A 15,664-nucleotide genomic window follows, 5' to 3' on the forward strand; every position below is an offset into this window, starting at 1 on the left:
CCATAGCTTTTCAAAACAATGCCACAGTAAATGTGTGTTGCAATCAAAGCTGGAGGTTGGAATATTAGAGTTGTCTTTTTTACAGTCATTTTATAGTAATTAATTCAACAAGTAAATTTTTGAGTGCATTTAAACCCTGCCCCTCTGCTCCCACCTGTGAACACAAGTCCTGGGGTTTTCCGCCCATGCCATGGGGCATCTCCCGGCAGCGCGTGGAAAGATTGAGGATTGCGGTCGCTGCCATGTGGGCAGCTTCCATGTCATGGCTGTAGTCGAAGCTGCTCTTGCTGCATGTGCTGCTGGCGCTACTGCCCCCTCCACCTCTGCCTCCTCCCGCGCCCCTTCCACCACCCCCACAGCTCAGACTGCTGTTGCTGCTGCTGGGGGCGTAGGTGCTGGTGGTGCTGCTGGCTGAGCTGGAGTTCTTGCAATATCGTTTGGCTGCAGGGACACACAATTAACCAACTTTTTTTTAATTTTTTGCACATCTTGCAATATTTGACCAAACACAATAACTTTTAATGCAAGTGTAATATAATAAAAGTATGATTCACAGAAAAGTGCAAAACATATGAACAAAATTTCTAAATAAGATGAATTTCAGAAATTAAAAAGTCTGCAATAATTAAATTTTTGTTTGCAAGAAGGCAGTCAAATTCATGCATGAGCAGGAAACGGGCTGTAAAATGATTCCCAGAAGGGACTGTGCTTGGGTTACATATTGGCCATAATACTTGGTAGGTTTGATGCAGAACAACTCTGGTTAAAAAGAAGGACCCAAAATTCTATTTAACTGTAAGTTAGAACTCAAATTCTTAACAGCAAATTGAAACCCTTTTAAGATCTATATCAGGTCCCGAGCTGATCTTGCCAATATAGATTGTGTGCCCAAGTGGGCCTTGTATAGGACAACATTATGAGCCCAGGACGATTCAGTAAAATTCACAAACACATCTTGGCTGGATTTTGTGTTATGTTTTGAAGGGTCTTTCTGTGAGAATGGATCACTCTCACAGAAATTTTACTTAAAACCTAAATCTATCTGCCTTGAAAGATAATCCAGTTTTCCATGTCTCATAGAGGCGTTTGTATATTATTAACCAAATAGTATCTGGGACATTTGCTGGATAGAGCTGAGTATCATCTGCATAATGATGGAAGTGAGATGATATTGATCAAATAAAGCATGTACAGAGAGAGCAGACCTAGTCAAGAAACTGTGTAACGTCATAAGTAAAAATGGTAACTATGGTGACAGATCCAATTAACTAAAATCTTTCAGACAGATATGACTAAGACCACCTCACAATTACAAATAAATTAAGATCAAGTAAAGATATTTGGCAAAACCCTGAAAGTTTCAGGGTTTTTTTTTTTTTTTCAAACTTTTGGGAGAAGTCTTCTTGGACAGAAGTAGAGGCAATTCTGAGATAATTCCCTGCATAGATATGTGAAAGAAATCTGACATATTACAATAATCTTTTTAAAGAGTCTTATTCTGCTTTAAAATAGTACCATCATATCCTTTGGGGGATGTGTCCCTGTGCCCGTGAACTTTGGGTGCAATGGCCCGCTTTCCATACACTTGGTGGTTGTTGCTGCCATCAAAAGCGCTGTAGTCGAAGCTGGTCTTGGAGTACTTCTCCAGTTCCTTGGCCAGGTTGGAGCGGGGCGTGCTGGTGGAGACATTGTTCTTGTAACCATACTGTGGATAGTCCAGTTGTTTGACAAAGCACATAGGCCTGGAAAATAAATGACGAGGGGGTGGAAGTTGGACCGAGGCACTGAACATTGCCCAGGGGGAGGAGAAGAAACCTGGTTTTTGGTTAAAAAAAGAAAAATGTGTGGAATGGAGGGAAGAAGAGAACGAGCAGGCTGCTGTGGGAAAATTAATACATGGAGGATGATAGAAGATGGAAAATGACTGAAGGTGCAGGGCTGTTCTGCTCTTCTTTAAGAAAACGAAACTGCTTAGAGTATTTTTAAGTAAATGCAATAAAAGAAAAAAATTGAATCAAGCAATTCTTTTATTTCTCTTTTATGTGCTTTTATCATTTGATGTGCATTTACAGCCTCAATTTAGGCTTGGGAAGAAAACTGTGCCTGATATTCTGTTTGATACGGATATAAAAATTCACAACTACTTATGACTTTTCATCACAGCATTTTCATGTCTATCAAAGACACTCATTCAAAACGCAAGGCCTGAACGATGATAAATGAGGCATATTTTGTTCAACTCTAAAGCGATTTGCCTTCAACAAGCAGAGAAGTGAACGTGCAGTCTCTTGTGTGTATTCTCAGGGGACAGCAGAACTTAAAAATGAAACAAAAAAGGGGAGACATCAAATCTCAATTACAGGATGTACGAGGAAAAAGAAAGAAAGAAATCCCACATGATATGAGTGTTTTTTTTTCTGGGTTTATCTCAGTGCATCATGTCACAACAAATTTCACAGCTTTGTGAAAATTTCAAATTGGACATGAGAAGGAAAGATCTGAGTGAATACTACCTTAAGACTCTGTCAGAGGCTTGGTTGGACTTTGGGCCATTGCAGCTCTGATGCTTCTCTTGGGCTTTTGCCAACTTTTCAGCAGCAGCAATCGGGCATCCAGATAGACTGAAATGAGAAAGGAAATTTAGATTCTACATAGAGCGAACATAATATCAAATGTTTGGCTTGTTAGAAATGCTTGTCATCCTGTCTGTCGAGCTGCCGGAGCGACTGACTGTACATCTGCCTGTCAGCCAGTTTGAAACCCGACTGAAAGCACCTAACTACAGTTCAGGAAGTCTCTGCTTAAAATATGCAGAAATAAAAGATGCAAACTCATTAATTTTCATCACTTTTAACACTTTTGATAACAACGCAGTTGGCAACAGCTTGCATGTTTCTGGTTGAGCAGCTTAAGATAATTCTCAGAATAGATTCTCCCATATGGACAAATCTTAAATTTTTTATATACATTCTACAGCTTGTTGCCTTCAAAGACCAGGAGCTGACAGGAAAACCCACACATGTGGGATGTGTTGTGCAAACCCTATTTTATAAAGAAGAAAAAATGGGGAAGGTTTTCTTCTAATTAGGATTTTGTGCAATTCTAATTTGTTCTGCAACATAGTAATTAATATATTTGGAGTAAATAACTATTAGTGAGAATTTTGAGGATTTAAACTGATGGCCAAACTTATGTAAGCAAGGCCCAATAGTATGGTGGAAGATTATCTTATTAGCAGCATAATTGGTGATAGGTGGGTAACAATACTGGATACGAAAGATTCACCAACAAAGGCATTATCATTCAGAGCAGAGACAGGTCATGCAGCATTTATTTAAGCCAAAATGAAACATCAGCTAACTACAAAACAGTCCCAAAATAATAATAATAAAAAAAAATCAAAAGAGAAAAATGATAGATATGCAACATCCCATGCATTTCTGACTATGTCAATGCAATTTGATGCTGTTTTTTGAAATCAATATTTTGTGTCTGACCAGAGAAGATGCTGTTACATTAAAACATCAAAGGCTTCCACAGCAGAGGACTCATCTAAAACCAGGGCAGAAGAAAAATACAAGGTCTTAAAGTAGAAAACCTTTAATTAGTCTAACAAAAGTAATTTTTAAAATCTTTTTTTGTTTTTTGGGCCTGATGTTATTCATGTTTTGAGAAAGGATTCTTAGGCTTTCATTTTCAATCTAATTTGTATTCTTAATATTAAATAAGAATATTCATGGGAAAAAAAGTGTATTTTATCGGCTCTGATGGCAAGTTCTATTTTGTGTATGTGGGTGTGTAAGTGAGGTTCGTTTCTTTTTGCACTCGTCATACTCCTTTTTGCCACAAGAGGCACTCAGGTGAAATTCTGACTTTTGACTGACTTCTAGCAGACAGAACTACAGTAGATATTTAGAGGTCAGGAGCCAGAGACAAGTCGAGTCCTGCTGTACAACAAAATCCATTCCAAATTTCTATAGATTAATTTATATGGACCGCCAGCCTTCTTTTGATGTGAATGTGCATGTCTAGTTGATGTTTACCAAACATAAATATACATGCTGGAAAGATTCTAGAGAGTCTTGTATTTACTCCCGTTGAGCTGGTTCTCTCTCTCTTCAATGTGTATGGATTGGATTTTTGTAACAGATCAACGTAGAAGTGGAACCAGCATGATAAGTGGCCAACATTTTAAATCCAAATAAAAGTCTCAAAAATAATTTGTTATATGATATTTATTAAGTGATAGAGTAAAACAGGTTGAATTTAAATTGATATTTTTTAAAAACATTTTTGTTTAAAACACTACTTTCTTTAGGTTTATTGCACTAAAACCTTAAAATCTACATGGGTTCGTGGGTCTTACATGCCAAAAATATGGAGAAGGTCAAGGGACATGAGTACTTTTGCAATACATTGTGTAATGGGAATGCATTTAGTTAATCTTAGATATATTTTCTTGCTAACCCGTCATTTTGCTATCTTTAACCTCTATTATTTTCCATCTTGACTGTCAAATGTATCGTGTGAAAAAAATTATTTGTGACAATGGCCTGGAGCCAGTTGTCTTCACGCGCACCTGCCGTGATGAGCACATGCATGGATGAGATTGTGGAAAAAGTGTGAAGTAGTATGTGGAGGTTTATAGCTGATCTTTCGTGCAGAAGTGAAAGTTTACTGTGCGTGGCTGTGTGGTGCCGCAGTTTGTCACCGAGCTCAGCATGGAGTCACCCGTTCTTGGTCCTCCCAGGTCTGCACCTCTCCTGTCACCCTGGCTGAGTGGCAGCAAGGTGCTAATGGCTGCCGCTATGCCCGAATCCCTGAGCATCTGCTGCGGGTGACACTCTTTTTTTTTTTTTTTTTTTTTGCTGTCACCTCACCCCCGTCTGACAGCAGCGCCAAGCAGCTATTTCAGTTCCTACCTCCAAACCTGCACCTGATAGATGGCTTTTTTTTTTTTTGCCTGGAGCTGATGAATGATTTATGCTGTGGGAAGTGTGTCTCGCTGCATTCAAACCAGCCTTAGCTAAATTATGTGATTGTGAAGCAGCTGAATTGTTTTGATCATTCCTAGCGTCCACACACACGCACACAGACATAAAACGTTAAAAAGAATGAATTTACTTACAATCAAATCTAAAAAAAAAAAAAACACTGAAAAAACAAAAAAAATAACTGATGAAAAAAAGAATACCTCAAAGAGGGATGATCAAAAATAATCCCACAGGTAAAAAATGGAAAAAAGGGACAAATACGAGCTTCACACAAGATGAGCTCTTACCTTCTATGAGAGTTTCTGTTGCTATTGACATGGCCGCGTCCCGTGCAGCCAGGCGTAGGACACTTAAGAACATTCTCATACATTGCCACAACTTCGCATAGACAGGAGACAGGAGTGAAAGACAGGGAAGGTTAGGAGCCCTTTACAATCACCCATGAGCGCTATTAGTGTGTGAGGAACCTGGCATTATAAACATCATTAAGAAATGAACCCAAATGACCTCTTTTTCATTTTAATGAACACAAGTTTGAAAGGGCAGGCGAGGTTTCCCACCATATTGCTTCCACTTATCTAGCTCTTTCAAATTAGTATTCATGGAATGAGGGACATTCATGAATAAAAAGATGTCATTTGGGTTTGACAGGACAAAGCCAGTGACAGGAATAGAGGGAATTTTTTGGCGCATGCAAACAGCTTACACTCATGCAAAACAGGAGCCTTAACATCGATATTGGACACAAACAGATGGGATGCAGCTTCTTGACAGTGTGCTTTCTTATCATCCATGCATTATTAGGGCACAAAGTGCAGTCTTCAATACCGTTTACCGTTAAAACAGTCCATAACGCTCTCACATCACCTCAGCAACTAGCCAATTAGATTAATGATCTATGGATGTCCAAGAGGAGCCGTCAGCGCAGCAGGCTTGGGGGAGGAGGAGGAGTCTCCATACTGGTGGCGTGTGGGGCCAAACCCATCGGCATCAGCTTCATCATTATCGCCCCCTTAAACTTTAACCCCACATCATCCTCCTTCCCCTACATACTAATTGGTGTTTGGTGCAGGTAATTGGACAAAGCACCCCCAACTCTCAACATGGCGCAAGACAATACATTATGCATATTCCTAGTTTGTGCTGGCCTTCTGTTAGGGGACAGGACGTGTAACAAAAAATTCAAGCTCTACTCTGAAGAGAAGCCTAAAGTGAATAATGTAATGAATCCAAAGCATGCAGCACAGGATGGTTCGAATAATATTTAGGCTATTTTTGATGTATGCTTGATAGCTTCACCTCTATAACAAAAATTGACACTCATGGATAGTTTACTTTTCTGGTAGTAGGAGTCTGTTACAAGATCTTTCAGCATAAAAATGCCACAGCATTTCTTGTCAAAGTGTACAAATGATTTGTAAGCACTGTAAGAATATCGCTATGTGCTAATAAAACAAAAGTTAGCATCTGCTTTTGAGCCTCTTTTTAACTGAGTCTGGGCCCAGCTAGATCTAGTTCAAAATGTAAAATTTAAACCTGTAAAAATAACTTTCTAAAAACAGATAATCTGATTTACAATTCAAGATTCATAAAATCAGTCTTCTTTTGTGGGAAAATAAAAAACGGGAGTGGTTTCAAATGCTTTTTGTTATTAGGATCATTTAATAATCATAAAAAGCAACCAGTAACAAACTAGTTGAACCTTAAATTAAGTTATTTTACACTTTTTAAAGATTGTTTAAAACAGTGCTTGTCATTTTTGACGACTTTTACTGTGTTTGTGTAAACAAAAAATCTTGAAAAATATTGTTAAAATATGGTCATTTTATTTTCATGAACCCAGTATGGTGTACTGTGTCATTTTGTGAGATAGAAGTATTGTTATTATCTTACTCACTTAATCTGGCCCATTTGTAATCTAATCTGGGCTTAAGTTTTAGGATTTTTATTTCGAGTCTCACAGTTTATTAGCTTATTGTCTTGGATAATGAATAACATTTTATTCAGGATTAAAACACGTTCCCATTGGTTATAGGGAAATCACCTTTTACTCTTTTTTCTCTTTTTAGATTTAATGCTTGCAATAAAACAAAAAGTGAAGATTTCAAACACTGGATCACAACTGCATCACAAAATACAGTTTTCTTCTACTTAAAAAAAAAGAGCAAATAGGCAGAAAGAAATACTCCGAGAACTAATTTAATCGTCATTTTTCACAAGTGTAGTCGAACTGCACTTTGTGATTTCCCAATTACATAAAGTCACTGAATTAATAATACATGCTCCATTCATAACAGAAAATGTCTTAATGGGAAAGAGTAGGAAAGGCTCAACCCTTCAGGTTATCAGATGTAACATATACTATTTACCTTCAACTGTCCTCTTGATGACTGAAAATTCTAAGTCTTGAATTATTCACTTTACATATATGTTTTTTATTTGGAGGATTAAGAACAGAAGAAGCAGCTGTTTTGATTACCCTGCTCAGAGTTTTACTAAAAGGCAGACTGACAGTAGTGGTGGACAGCAGATGGAAGATCTCAATCTAAGCATCTCCAGTTCAGTCTATTCATGACCTTTCCAAGATCTGTTTAAAATCTCCTGGTTCAGGATACCTGCTCTGAGTTATTTTGCAATTTGTTTGGGGTCAAAAACCACACTTGTGTGTGGTCTAGCTCTTTAATAGTTTCTGTTTATTTGAAACTTTAAAAAAAAACAACTTATGTCTGGGTCATGGCACATCCTAACTTAATTTTCATTCCGTCGTTAATGAAAAATACACACGAGACTAGATGAGTGCGCAGCGTGAAAGAGACTGAATCAGCACGCTGAATGCTCTAAAGGGAAAACTCATTTTTCATTCAAGGCTAATGTTTATTGCCACCTCTCTTGATCTGTGGCTTACAGATATGAGACTGCCGTCCTATTCAACAGAATTCAATTGAGCGAGGAATACAAATAAATGAACAGGGTTTATGCCATGGATGACTGAAGCACGCTCAGTGTTATCAAGGTCTGCGAGCATTTTCAAGTTTCAAGAAAATGAAAAAAATTATGACTCTATTAACAGAAAAAAAAGCTCCAGAAATGAACGGAGAGCAAACTGTTTAACCTTTCTTTCCCCTCAGACATGCGCTGACATGCAGTGAGAAAACACACAACCCGACCAGGACTCCGTTCACAATGAGGAAGTGGGATTATCTTATTCTCTCCGTCGCTGTCAGTCAGTGCAGCTGTGTCAAGCAGGCCAGTGAATCTATAACTGACAGCTCTCGACTGTCCTGCCAATTACCGAAACCTCATTTCCCACCTCATCAACAACGGCACCCTTAGCAGACAATCAGAAAACAAAACCACGACCCCGTGCAAAATGTCAGAGGAAGGGTGCAGCTGTAACCCATCCAACCTCTCACAATAAAACAGGTACACAGCGACGTAGCACCAGACATGGCGGCAAGCACAGAGTACATGCTGATTCCTGAACATCGAAGAACAGGGAGGACACTGGCTGAGACTGACTGTTATGTGTAGCTGATTTACTCACTTTCTGGCGGCACTCTGTCTTTGTGCGGACAGCCCGACAGGCTGCGGTGGTGGGGGTACAGGCCTGTCACATGACCCGTTCCGTCACAGCCCGGCGTCGGACATCGGCTCTCCTTCTTGTCTGCGCGGGAAACATCTGTAGACAGAAAGCTTCATGAGACTTTATGAAACTATTAGCTTCACAAAATGACAATTACTCTAAATGTGTTAACTAGTTTAAAAATATTTTAGACATTGAGACCAGAGATCAAAATGCATTTTAATTCTGGTCAGTGTTTCTCCAGCTAGAATCACACTCTCTGAAAATGTATGTTTTTTTAATACTAATTAAGCAAAGGATAATCATGACTAAATAAAAGCAACAACCAGACCTAACATTGAAATAACAGATGTTACTGGGCTACGTGTAAGATTTACGTAATATTAAGAATACAAATATATGGTAAAAGTAAAAGTATATAACCACAGATTAATGCTTACAAGTGAATGTGAATGATGTAGGCAACTTGTGCTGCCGGTGTGTTTAGTTTTTGATTCTATGATTATTACACAACATGTTATTATTTTTACATTCTAAAAATGAGTAATTTCTAAAGATGCAATTTTTGCTTAAGCATAACGCTGCACATCCTTTACTGAGAAAGATAAGTACAGTTTTCAAATCAATACTATTTCATATGTTCAGATGTAACAAATATGCTCATGCCTAATGTGGAGTCTTAAAAAGAAAGAAAACCTCAAGAGTTTCTTTTCAAGTTTGTCTTTCCATTAATTGGTAAATGCTGAAAGTTTGTACTCAGTTTCATACCAATACAATAGTAAGCAAGTGACCTCATAAGTCCCAAAGAAGAATGCCAACTGCATGAATGAGATTTGTAACAGCAACTGCATTTTATTTTATAGTGTCTGTTTGAACTCGGTTTAAATTCAACATATTTCGCAACGATCTGTAATAAAAAAAAGGTCTCCTCATGATGTCTACAACCAAATGAAGTCTATTCTAGACCCAGCTCTATTGTGTTTTAATGTTTTTAATATGTGCTATTTTTCTAGACTTTACTGTGTTGACAGAACTATGGGCAGGAGCCTGTGACAGCCCCTGGAAAAGTAAAGATAGGTAACCCTGAGTAACCTTCTGTCTAACAGAGGACATTTTCTCATCATTTGAAGCAATCTAAGTGCAGAGAGATGTGGAGGTAAGAATCAGCAGGAGTCAAACACCTCGTCTTAGTGAACAAATTCTATCCTCCATGATACTCGCTCCTTCATAGCAGGCTTTATCAGAGGCTAGTTTCAGAATTTGTGAAAGTAGATGACATGCCCGTTTCCAGGCCGGAAAACCTGTGGGATGAACTTGGGTGTGCTTTTGGGGCCAGATTGAAAAATGCTATATTTACAAAAAAAAATCATTTCAAATCAATCATCCATACATTCCAAATTGATCCTGGTTATCAAACAGTACAGCACAAGCTCAAGTAATTATTCAAAGTAATTTAAAAAGTTTCCAAGGAAATCCAGTGGACTACACTGGACATTGACTTGCAGCATTCACTCCTCCTAGACAAGCACATAGCGACAGCAGAAAATCTCCTGCATTGTGTTATTGACTTTGCAGTGATCCCTTATACTGAGCAAGCATGTAGCAACAGTGGAGAGGAAACCTTGAGCAGAATCTGGCACAAAACAAGCAGTCATCTGTCACGACTGACTGTGTATTTGAGGAGATGGAACAAAATGCACAAAAAACACACAAAATTATTTTCTGTGTTCATGAAAGTAAAAAGTTAATAGCAGGAGTGGGAGACAGTCTAATGAAAAGTCTACTAAAATCAAAACTGAAAATCAAGTATAATCTGTTAGATTTTCTAAGGGGTGAAATTAAAGCTTAGAAACTCAAAAGCAATTTTTATCTGACCTCATCATTTTGAATGTTTTCTTTAGCAAATCTGCCTCTATGAGCACGGGTTGTGCTGTGGAGGAAAAGGGGAATAAACAGGATTTCAGACTAGATTGAAATATAGTAGAAAAGTAAGTCTCTTTCTTTCTCTATGTTTATCTTCTGACATTCTACACAGAATCAGAGAGGAAAATTATTTTTTGATATTTTAAATGTTTCGTTATTTTTGTAAAAAAACGTTAGCTTTTTGAGTGCCGAGGACACTCAAAATTACCAAATTATTTTTAATGACCTTCAAATCCACTTTTTTATGTCTTTGTTCGACCAATATCTATTTCTGCATTCGTGTGTGGAACCAGAATGAAATGACTAAAACAAAGACATGCATTTTGCTGAATTAAAATCTCTATTTTCTTATCTGCGTTACGGGTCTCACAACATCAAAAGCACTTTTTGAGACATTCTATTCCACACAAGAAATGAGATTGTCTTTCTCCCCCTAAATCCTGCATCTTATATTTCCTTGAAACTAGATCAGATATGGTTCCAACCAAAATGCATTTAACTGTGCTGATTATTTATTTCATGTTCTGAATGGAATTACAAAAATAAATTTGATTTTTAATGATATTTCAATATACTCAGATGTAACTGTGGAAATGTTGACGTAACAAGGGGAGGAAAGATACACAGTTCTTTCATGTCTTAGACCATTTTCTAATTCACTTCATGTGAACAGATACAAGCCCCTCAGTTGGGTTGCAGTGTTAAAATCAATCGAGTGAAGCAGAAGGGAAGAGTTTGGAAACGACAAAACCGAGAAGTGGCATAGGGCACACGTAATCATACATTTACAAATGAGTCACCAAACTAAATTCCATGTCCCATTCATCAGAAAAGAAGCACCTTATTATCCTTTGGGGCCATCATCCATCTATGCCACATTAGGCCCATGTGAGTTGGGATAAAACTGCAATGTCATGTCTGGCTCTTTTGTCTGGCACCAACACAATCAGGAAGCAAAGTTTTATGTTGATAGGGAACTTGAGCTGCAAGTGAAATGCAGCTTCTTTGTATAATGGCTTCATTATACAATGTTCGCTGTTAATGTTTCAGCAGCACATTGGAAATAATTCTCCATTTCCATACATGTGAGTGCAAGCAGACGTGATGCTCATGCATCCCGCCTGCATCACTTCTATTGTGGAGAGCGGAGGCAGCCAAGTGGAAGGCATATTAGAAAGCAGGGGATATTGATTGTGGCTGGGGACGGGCTGCGCTTTGCATAGCAAATGGCCCCCATTACCATACCATCTCTAGATAATTAATGTGCAGTCAGTGGGCCTGTCGTTCGTTATCGGTCATTTTGATACTGTTCAATTTTCATCTCAACCTCATGCTTCTCTTAGGGAGCCTTGCTTCTCCGCTAGTTTTTATAAATCACACACCGAAACCCTGGTCAACGAGTGTCTGTTACTATCTTGCCTGGGGAAAGATGCTATCGCCTTGCAGCCGTCTTGCATCCTCTCATTATTCCAACATTATCCAGACACAAAGGCCAGGGAAGACTCTTGAAATTAGCATTTGTGTGGCATTTAAGTAGCAATATAAACCTGCTGTGAGTTGTGTGGCATTTGAGGTGTAAAATCATCCCGCTGTGAATTGCCATGCTCTTATTTGTTGCTCTCATTTGATATTATCTATACAGGTGACAATAACTTATCCACTTCGGTCTGTGTATTACTGGTGCAAATGATGAGAAGAATAAAGTATGGTAATGATGATCTGTATTTTCCATAGTGTTGTGCTGTTAAGAAGTGGCCTTGTATTGCAGATTCTAAAAACAGAGGACCCTTGTTTCATGGCTTTTTCCCCCAAACTGTTTGCCTATAGGTTTAAAAATAGGCTGCTTTACCCTGAGCTGCATCACAGGGATGAGATTTGCGGTCCTAACAGGCCATGCAGATTGCCATTACTTATGCCTGACAAGCCTACCCTCTGATGTTTCCATACTGGCCTATTTTACAATATAAGCTGCTGCTGCTGCTGCTCACGCTGGTGCCGGGATTCGAATTTCCAAATTGGCTGAAAAAAAGCTTGTCCCGAGGTTATACTGAGGTTCTCGGAATGCACACGTGTTTGTCTGGTCTCTTCTGCAGAGGAAATGAAATGCAGAATACTGAAAAAGCAAATATTTTACCTGAGCCTGTCTATTGAGAAAAGCCCTACTGTTGTTTGTAGATATGCTTTTTGCAGTATAAAACAAAACCTGGATCTTGGCCTTTGGTCTTTTGGATAATCTTATTTTTTATGCTTTCTTTAGCCTATAAGCTGGATTATTTGGACTGAATTAACTCTTAGATGAGTAAAAATAAAGCATTTTCTCAAGATAATTAGCTAATCAATCAAAATATATATTTTCAGCAACTGTTACTGTTACAGTTTTTTTATACAAAGCCACCTGCAGACTCAGATGATGATCTGAGACAAAAACAATTATAAACATTGACATTTTATTTTTACTTTAACTAAAATAATTTTAAAAATATTCTTCTGATAGTTCAATAGTGCATGTTCATTATGCCAATATTCTAAAGGTAAAAATTATTTCACTTGAAATTATTCTGTTTAAAACACAATAAACGTTCAAAACAAAGGTTTTCAGAATTTCAGAAGACCGTCAAAACATTTGTCATTTGAAAGTCAAACTTAGATTTTTTTATTACTTAAATTCTATTTCTCAACTTAACGTCCAATACATTCAGTAATGAGTGAAGCAGAATTTTAAAGTAGCAAGTAGACAATAATTATTGCATGCAATTATCAGGAACCTACTGGGAAGGTGTAAATAATGCTTTTAAATAAATTACTGTTTTTAATAAATCACAAGGCTAGTTAGATTTTGACAAAAACATGAGACTGGGTTACAAACATAAATCATTTCTAATGGAATCCACTTACCTTTATGGAAGAAAGGCTTCTTCATGCCATCAGGAAGCCGGGCTTTGCGCTCAACACTGTAACCATGACGTGGGCCGTGCTCTTCATGGGTGTACCTCACCCCGTCTCTTCTGGCTGCCTCAGCAGCCATTTTATCCCGCATTGCTTTGGCACGCTCTGACTCTAGTGCAATAGCTTTCTCTAGCAGGGACAGATTCCCCTTTGTCATGTCAAACACTTCCTCCGATCGGTCCGACGTCACCGAGGCCGTGTCCTCGTCAAAGTCCCGGTGGCTGTTGGTGTGATATCGCTCATCGTGTGCACAGCTAGAGAAGGCCTTGGAGCGTGGGCTCAGCTGCTCCTCAAGCTTCATGAGATTGTCCATGTCAGAATAGTTCCTATCAAGAGTCCGTCTGTCGTCTTGGCTGCTGTGGTAATCTCCATAGCCGTGATGCTGGGGTTGCTGATTGGGGTCCCCGCACGAGTAATGATTTTGCTGAGTTGGGCCATTTCGTTCATTAGGCTTTGTTTCACTAAGTTTTCGAGCCAAGTCGAAGCACTGGTTCCTTAGGCACTCCAGACTGCTTAAACACACTTCCTCATCACTGTTTTCTATTTGTCCATTACTGGAGGTCCTTATTTGACCACCATTATGTGCATTTCCACCATTGTGAGAACAGTCAGTGTCATCTCCGTTGCCGGACATTCTGTTCTCAAACTCCTGTCCATCTAAGCTGTCGGACAGAACCGCACCATGACCCTGTGCCAACAGTTTGAGAGAGTCCACTGTTTCTCGAACCACATCGCTGTCAACATCCAAACTCAGATCTTCTCGTTGTGTTTCATCCCCTTCCTCCTCCTCTTCTTCCTCATCCTCTTCCTCCTCTTCGTCATCTTCCTCTTCATCCTCCTCCTCCTCTTCCTCTTCCTCGTCTTCTTCTTCCTCCTCTTCTTCCTCCTCATCATCTTCAGCACTGTGGGACGAGTTGCTGTTCATCTCAGACTCTGTCATGGCGCGATTGGCGGCATCTTCTGCAATCTTCCCCAAGTTAAGGAGGGACTTGGCCACAAGTTCGTCATAGTTTTCATACTCATCATTGTTGTTGTCATCCTTCTCTGTTGCAGGACCGGATTTTCCAACACCACCGCCTCCACCATTGTCTTCGTCCCCCTCACCAGTGCTCATCTGATCTTCCTCTGTTGGGAAGAAAGAAAAAGCATCTTGTAATTCCATTTCCGTCATTCTATTTTACAGCTAAATCGGATTTCTGGGCTTGGACCATCTAAATTGGATAAGGAACTCTTTGCTTCCCCTTAATAATTTACTTTGAGAGTCTTAACAGCAGCTTGTGTTCTAAATTGTGAATCACTGCAGGAAGTTAAATGCAGTGGTTTAGGAAAGTTCCAGGCAAAGATGCTCTATGAATCATGTTTTTACAGTAGGCCCCTGATTCTTTCTGCGCCATTCAGTACTGTGCAAAGGTCTTAACTCATTTCATGAAAAAAATATTTCCAGTGAGGCAAGGATGTTGTAGTCTTTTAAATGGTATTGATCAATATTTGTTTAAGGTTTTTGACAGTTTCTTTAGACTTAAGTGACTTACCTACTTAATCATATATTTTCACGTATATCAAAAGATCTAAAGCGTGTTTAATTGTGAAAACAGTTTCCTCATCACAATATCTCAAGACAACTATTTTTAATCAGTGAGAATTAAAAATAGAAATTTCATGTTTACATTTGAAGTTTGTATAAACTTTAAAAAATGGCTATTTTTGAAGTTTATACAAAGTGTGATTATGTTGTTTTAGAGTATGAAAACAAGTCTTCTTAAATACTAGAGATGGGAGAAATCTTAATTAAAATGTTATAGTTTCAAGTTTTAAAGTCATTCTAACAGTGTTCCTAGTCAGTTTTCACATCAACATTTGATATTTTTTCCAGATTAAACATTTAAAAATATTCTATACATGTGACTTCATCTAATAAAAAATAGATAAATCACAGATGGGTTCATACAACCTTTAGACAAAAGGAAAGGGAACAAATTTTAGAAACAGAAATCTTTTATATTCCATATTCTTTCCTTTTTTCATAAAACTTAAAATGGATTTTGCACACTATGTAGTCATCCCATTTAACATACAATCCAACTGGAACTTGACACATGCCTACTCAGTCTATTATTTTCTATTGAAAAGGTAAATTCAAAGTCATAACGTGATGTTCAAACAGTGACATGATGAACTTCAGTCAGCAGCTATTTATCCTTTGCTTGTAAAGTTCTTT

At 38.3% G+C, this 15,664-nt stretch overlaps 1 protein-coding gene across 7 annotated transcripts in view; it reads right to left on the reverse strand.

The window, feature by feature from the left end:
* The window catches only part of myt1lb (myelin transcription factor 1-like, b), a 122,144-nt gene that overhangs the window by 19,679 nt on the left and 86,801 nt on the right, over nucleotides 1–15,664 (reverse strand). For 6 of the 7 annotated variants that reach the window (XM_032547130.1, XM_032547132.1, XM_032547129.1 and 3 more), the window contains 6 exons: nucleotides 13,396–14,571; nucleotides 8,539–8,673; nucleotides 5,282–5,372; nucleotides 2,514–2,621; nucleotides 1,516–1,742; nucleotides 155–441 (listed from right to left, as the gene is read on the reverse strand). In XM_032547130.1, the coding sequence (XP_032403021.1) occupies nucleotides 155–441; nucleotides 1,516–1,742; nucleotides 2,514–2,621; nucleotides 5,282–5,372; nucleotides 8,539–8,673; nucleotides 13,396–14,571 (2,024 nt within the window). The remainder of the gene's footprint in view (nucleotides 1–154; nucleotides 442–1,515; nucleotides 1,743–2,513; nucleotides 2,622–5,281; nucleotides 5,373–8,538; nucleotides 8,674–13,395; nucleotides 14,572–15,664) is intronic. The other variant, XM_032547134.1, reaches the window with a different exon arrangement.

Source organism: Xiphophorus hellerii, chromosome 19 (genome assembly GCF_003331165.1).
Source record: "Xiphophorus hellerii strain 12219 chromosome 19, Xiphophorus_hellerii-4.1, whole genome shotgun sequence".
Taxonomy (NCBI): Eukaryota; Metazoa; Chordata; class Actinopteri; order Cyprinodontiformes; family Poeciliidae; genus Xiphophorus; species Xiphophorus hellerii.